The 7193-nt window shown below is 32.6% G+C and overlaps 1 protein-coding gene across 2 annotated transcripts in view; it reads left to right on the forward strand.

Annotated features, from left to right (window-relative positions):
• Positions 1-4212, forward strand: part of SNX10 (sorting nexin 10) — a 45092-nt gene extending 40880 nt beyond the window's left edge. For both annotated transcript variants that reach the window (XM_011361682.2, XM_011361683.2), the window contains exons 6-7: positions 2828-3040; positions 3495-4212. In XM_011361682.2, the coding sequence (XP_011359984.1) occupies positions 2828-3040; positions 3495-3576 (295 nt within the window). In that variant the 3' untranslated portion in view covers positions 3577-4212. The remainder of the gene's footprint in view (positions 1-2827; positions 3041-3494) is intronic.
• Positions 4213-7193: the final 2981 nt, after the last annotated feature.

Genomic DNA, 7193 nt, shown 5'->3' on the forward strand with positions numbered 1-7193 from the left:
ATATTGTTCTCAACTGAACCAATATATAATACACCTAATAAAATCATGTTGAGGAAAACCAGATTTTCAACTGTATCCAATTCAAGCGGAAAAACAGGTTTTGCTGTGTTTAAAGTTGTTACGGGGAAAGGAATAACTTTTGACTCATATTGTAAATATCTTTTCACAAATTCCTTTAAAATCCTAGAGGCTGTTTTCCTTTTATAAAGGTTTGAAAATTGTATACATCTATTTTTATGGAGGCTTATAAAGATGACATTTTATTGACTGTTTTACAAAGTACTCTTTATATTAAGTTTGAAGTTGATTTACTGCTATTAGGTTTGTTTGTGGAAAATGTGGCACAAATATGACTAAGGTAAAAATAGAATTTAATATTATGATTATGGCAGTTGCAGCACTGATAAATATTAAACTAGCTAATACTTAAAATGAACTAGTTGAGCTCCCTGATTCCGATGGGAAAATACTCTCCAGATTTTGTATTTTTAAATTTGAAATGAAATATCTGACTAAAAATAAAAATCAAATACATTAAAAATTATTTTTGCTTATTTAAAACTCATGCCAGTGAAGAATGGTGGCATAAATTTAGCCAGCTAGACCGAGGGAATTCAAAAAACCAGAACTGTGCCTAAGCAGATGTACTGTTTTTCAACTCCAGGCCTGTGTGGGTCGTCAGACGTTCCTGCCCCAGACACACCTTTCTCCCGCTTCAGAATTGTGGGCTGGGTGTGCCCAGCTCCCTCTCGCTTTTCACCTGCTTGTCCTCCAGATGGCAGTATTAAGCAGAAAAGAAAACATGGGGAAATAATGAGTCTAATGTACAGTAAAATTGGAAATTGAATTATAGCTCAAGAAAAAAAGACAGTAGCCTTGAGGTCCCGATCAGCCTGGACTCTGATCACTTTTGTTTGCTGTACCCATGTGTTAGGTTACTAGCAAGTTAATAACCGCGCGTGAGCAGTTCAAGGCTCAGAAGAATTGCTTTAGACATGAAATAAAGCTAAAATGAATTTGTGTCCAATATCATTGGCATTAGTGCTCATTACTTTTGTGGTGTAATGCCTTGAACCATCTAAAATCAATTTTAAAGATTACCCATTATTTTATAAAGAAAATAAAACACATTTCCAACAGAAACAAAGCTGTAAGTATAATCCTATGAACAGTTACTTATACCATGGCTGGCAGGAAACCACTGACAGAAGGACACAGGAAACACTCCGTTCAAACTTCACAGTGGATGCAAGTTAATATTAATGGGTCGTTGCCACATAAATCTTCTCTTGATTTGAAGTATTTAAAACAAGAGTGGTAAACATTCATAAATGCAGAAAATTAATCTCAAAGAGTAGTAATAGGGGTGTACTTCTTATATTTGGTAACTTAATCTTTACCATGTGACATGGTCATCTAGGATAACCCAGGGCAGGTGACATAGAGGGAAAGGAAGTATTCAGAAGTTTTGCTTGAGATTTTGCCTTTTATAAAGCACAAAGGTTTTCCTTTTTTTTTTGTAAGCCAGTAAAGAATATTTTCTCAAACTACATTTGTAAGCCTACTGAAGCTAGATTTGGGTGTGGATACTGCATTTTTAGACGTTTGCCTTTTTGAAAAAAAAATAATTATTTTGAAGAAAAGGAAATATTCTAATGACCTCGGATTTTAAGTAAATTGAGATGAATGGCCAGAAGAGATTTACTTTTCTAATTGTTAAAAAATGCAGACTATAAGGTAAGGTTCATTTGGTCTGAAGTACATAATCTATTTTTCATAACTTTCTAGATGAAAAATCCCATGTTGGGCAAAATTATACTTGGGTTTTAGAGTTTTAGCTTTTCCCCTCCCTATATCTGGTCTTAGTATCTTGTTCTATCATTATTTAACTACAAATAGTAACTACATTTCATACAAAAATGTTAAAAAGATAAAAAGTTTTTATATGTAAATATAAGGGTGTAATTTGACTTAATTTCCTGTTCTAAGACATGCATTTCAGAAAAAAACACATTCACTAATAACATGAATTTGAGCATGTGCAGATTTTGTTTCAGGGTAGTTTTTACTCCTTCCTGTAGTTCTGAGGCACTAGTTGAAATCTCTACTGTGTGTAAACTTTGATCTCGAATGTGGGAAGGCTAGTATGTACTTATTACAAAATTATCCTATTTTAATTATATATATGGTAAAACTGGCTGGAAGCCGTTTTATTTGGCGGCTCATTTTAACAACATAGAATTACGCAGTGCCACTGAAGATTTTGGAGAAATTTCTAGTTAATCTTAGGTATTCAAAAAAAGCCACCTCTCAGCTGAGCCCTTGTAAACTTGTACATAAATGTACTTGTAACGTTTTTTTTCAATAAAGAAATGCATTGACTTTTTAATAGAATTTTTAATAGTAGTTGAAAGTTTTTGATGTTTCCTGACAGCCTAGCCAATAAAGATCACAGAATTGACATGCTGGTTGGCAGTCAATTTTTTTAAGTAGAATAAATTTCTATGACTACATAAGCAAAATATTTCCATAATTAATCCACATGGCCATAACAGATGGTTAAATCGAAGAAATGTCCTTGAAGTTATTCTTTTAACAGATGTTCTTAACTATTAGCTTCATGTTTTTACTCACCTAAAATTCCAAATAATTGAATAAAAGTTAACATATGCTTTCATCTCTTTAATAGGCAGAGTCCATAATTGATGCAAAGTTTGCCATAGTAGACAAATTACTTTGGTGGCACATTTCTACTGTTTTTCTCTCTTCTGCCCTATAATTTTGTCCATCTCTGTTCACTGATTATTTCTGTTTTTCTTTTACGTAGGGTCCTACAGAATGCACTTCTGCTTTCAGATAGCCGCCTTCACCTCTTCTTACAGAGCCATCTGAATTCAGAGGACATCGAGGCATGCGTTTCTGGGCAGACTAAGTACTCCGTAGAAGAAGCAATTCACAAGTTTGCCTTGATGAACAGACGTTTCCCTGAAGAAGATGAAGAAGGAAAAAAAGAAAATGACATAGATTATGATTCAGAAAGGTATTTCCTTGCGTTACGATTTAATATATGTGTATTTATATAACACATAGTGCGCATATACATGTGTATGGATACATACATACATTTCACTTTTTGTTGATGTAATACTAAGATAATGAAAAAATTAATTGACTGAGATTTTATTGAGCTGTGACAGCTCATCATAGTAGTCTTCACACACACCTCCACACTGAATTAATGAATGCAGTAGAAATTCAATTATCTGCATTCTGATTATGTGACTTTCATTTAGTCAGACTTGAATTATTCGCGTTTAAATTATCTAGCTAAAAAAATATCCAACTGCACTCCAAATGGCTAATTAAAAGTCCAAATTTCCTGTCTCTCTTTGTGACTGGAGATAATTAAAGTTCTCCTCTGTTACTCAGGCTTTGAGTGTGTTGTGAAAACCAATTTCCTCTTTTTATTATTTTCCCCCTCTCTTCTTTTCCAGTTCATCCTCCGGGTTTGGACATAGTAGTGATGACAGCAGTTCACATGGATGTAAAATGAGCACAGCTCCACAGGAATCCTGAAAAATAATTCTAATGTTACCATCTTAGGAATAGCAAATTATGTCCAGTCATAGAGAAGAAAGCTTGCTAATGATGTATTCTTACCTAAAGCTCACTGTCATGATATTAGGTATTTAAATTCTTCAAGATGTTGTTGGGTTGTTTATTAGTGATATTTTTATGTTGTCTTATTTTGTCTAACTTTCTGTAAAAAGCTAAAAGCCTGTGAATGCAACACCCTCCTGTATAGGCAAACATTATGGTAAAATAAGACCCTGCCCTCAAATGAAATGATTTGTATGTTTAAAAAGACTTAATTGGTTTTTTTGATTTTGAAAGATAGGTAAATAGGTAGCAGTTAAAATCCAGATAGAGCATTCTTTCTGATATCATTTGGGGCAGTGTTACCGTAAACACGGCATGTATGAGCTTAACCACTATGAAGACTGACAGCGTGGACTAGACTGCCTCGTTCAGCCATGCAGCTGATATTACATGGGTACCTCCTCTGCACTGAGAAAACACTGCTTTTTGGGGTGTTTGACTGAAATATTTTAAGAATGTTTAACCTTTCCATCATTCTATTTCACACTTAGATGGGAAATGTATCTTATGAATAGAGATATATTAAAATAATGTTTACATCTTAGAAAACAACAAGACTAGTGCTAGTAATTTTGCTTATATTTGCAATACATAGATTCAGGAATACAGTTTCACTGTCCAAAATCAGCTTCAATACATGGTTCCTGGAAATAAATCATTTGTTTTCATTATCACTGTGTCATTAGAATTATAGGTTAATGATTTATTTTCTGACTAAATGTGCCATTTCTTATCACTAGATAACTTTCAGTATCAGTGGTGGTTGTTACTTATCTTTAAGTTAGAAGTAGGATTTTACAAAAATTAATAAATTCAATTTTACCAATAAGTGTTCCCATAATTTAGAAAAGGATATCAACTTGCTAATTTCAGAATTAATTATTCATTTTTTAAAAACCCTTTCTTTTCAGGCATCTGCCAGAGAATTGTTATAATTTAACAAAATCTTTTTTTTTTTAGTGGCCCGCAGAGAAAGTATATTAGATAAACTACATTGCACTTCAAATTTGAGACGAAGCAGTGTTTTCTTGAGATAATTATCTAAGTTTCTGTCTTGTCGAATGGTATAAAATATCTCTAAAAGGGAGATATTTTTACATAACTGGAAAAACTTGTTGCTTTAATTAAATATTACTTTACCTCATTTTATTTTAACTAGTTTAAAAGTTATTGTATTATTGAAAAGTCTTTGAAATGCTTGTAACTAAGAAACAACAAAAAAAATTTTAATTTAGGGTAAGAACGATTTCCATAATTTCTCCTTCTTGTTTTTTGTTTGGTTTAAAATATTATTGAACTTTTGTAAGTATTTTGATTTAATGTACGTTGGGTCTTATTACTCTATCATCTAGGACTCATTTTAATATAGGAAAAAAAAAGAGATTTGGTAGTTTCTTTTTATCTCACTGTAAAGTTTTGCCATCTAGTCATTTAACAGCGATCTCCAGCTCCTCGGCAATATATATTTGAATTTCACATTTCTGTTTTTCAGCAGTTTTGAAAAGCATGAAATATGCCACCAATTGTCATATTATTTTTAGATGATGTAACAAGCCATCAAAATGGGTATGAAGTAATGCTTAATACTGTGGTATGTAAACTTTACGAGATCATTGTTTTCACATTAAACATGGAAAAAAATCAACTTTAATTTGTTGGATCACTTATTTTATACGAGAATATAGTTCTTAGACCCAAAATCAGTGTGTTTTGAATGATCGATAATTTTAAGGAAGAACGTAGGTAAAATTTCCTTTAATATTCACTCTAGTTGTATACGTTTGAGGCTTTTAGCCTGTGTTTGGTTGTTTTGATATCTAAATACTGGCTTGTTAAAACTGATATCCAGTAGCTGAGATATTTAGATGCATTTCAGCCCCCAGTAGCTTTCTTGCTTTGTTCAAATCTCTTATTTTTCTCTGGCATATTTTTATAAAGCTTTCTTTAGGAAAAGAAAATAATTACTTAAGTAACTAAATAGATGTTTCTTTAAAACTATTTTTTATGTAACCAATTTAAAGAATTCTAATCCTGAATGTTTTAGGATTTATATACATCAAAACTGTATTTCCCTGGCTAATTCTAAAAGTGTGAGCTATTTACCTATAAAGCCAGTTTATGTGTTTTGTTTGAGAGCTGGTTTTTTATATAACCCAAAGGTGTCAACGACGAAAGTCAACAACCTGTTACTTAGGGCTTCTTTTAAAGTCACGCTTGGAAGGTGATTTAAATTCTAGTTAAAATTCAAGTTTTAAAAATTACTAAGGAAAATCAGTAATGTTTATCTTTAAGTAGTTATGTCCCTTAAGATATTAAGTATCTTGCAGGAGCTTTTCAAACCTAGTTCACATTTTATTGAATAATTACATATAAACAAGTGATATGTAATAACCTTAACATTTCTTTTATGGCTATTAAGAATTTAAACAAATTCATTTAGCCTAGCTACAATTACCACTTATACCCAACAGTAAATTGAATGTTGTTTTGAACTTAATTTGTTTTTTCGTTTTTTGTTTTTTTGATGCCTTAAGGATTCATCATTATTGAACTATTGTGGTACAAATAAGGTTTTCAGTATTTCAGCTATAAAAGAAGACTCTTTTTCACAAAAGGCCTCTAAAATTTTAAGACAAAAATAACAAAACAAAAGCTTATTCTGTTTCTAAATAGTTTTCCTCTTAATATTTAAATTACTTAGTTGGCATGAATACAATGCAGCATCCTTTCAGTGGAAGAAACTATTTTAATACAATTTTCTGCTTTGGACTATAGACCTTTTGTTACTTTATTACATATAAACATTTTCAAATATAAAATGCTGTCTGAAATTAGTTATTGCAATTGACATTCAAAGCATAGATAACAATTTTCTTTGCAAATAAAGGTTAAAAGAGATTAATACATTTTAGTAGAGTGGAGTTCAAAAATTTTAGAAGGATGTAAATAAGCAACAATTTCTTTAAAATTTGAAATATTTACAAAGGATTTTGGCTCTATTCTTTGCCATATGCATCTCACAAACAAGTCACCATTGTCCCTTTAAGTCAATCACACAACCAACTGCTCTTCACTCTTGCTGGAAACTTTTCTAGATCATTGTTATGAATAGTGCATTGGACACTAATTATTTTTCAGCTGTGCAAACTCGTAGTTAATGACCCTTTCCTCTTTTTTCAAAATTCCAGACTTCTTTTCAACAGATATAGAGGAAAAGAGAAAAAAAAAAAAGTTACAAATTCCTGCTGAATTTAAACTCTGGTTTAAAGACACTATGAACATGACTTATGCTAAAGAGGAAAATACCCTTTCTCTCCCGACGAGAAGTGTAGATTCATCCAAAACCCCACACCGCTTGTCTTTGCTGCTAGAGGCACAGCACGGGCATAACTTGTGGTTGTGTTTTTGCTAGTTTCTTACCTCTGGGCCTTCTTTATAGCTTTGCCCCCCACCCCACTGGCGGCGGCGCTCCCGCGGCTGCCCCCTCGGCCGCCTGTTGGCTGCGGCGCCTCCGCAGCTCGCGCACACTCCCC

Source organism: Pteropus vampyrus, unplaced genomic scaffold (assembly GCF_000151845.1).
Source record: "Pteropus vampyrus isolate Shadow unplaced genomic scaffold, Pvam_2.0 Scaffold69, whole genome shotgun sequence".
Lineage (NCBI taxonomy): Eukaryota > Metazoa > Chordata > Mammalia > Chiroptera > Pteropodidae > Pteropus > Pteropus vampyrus.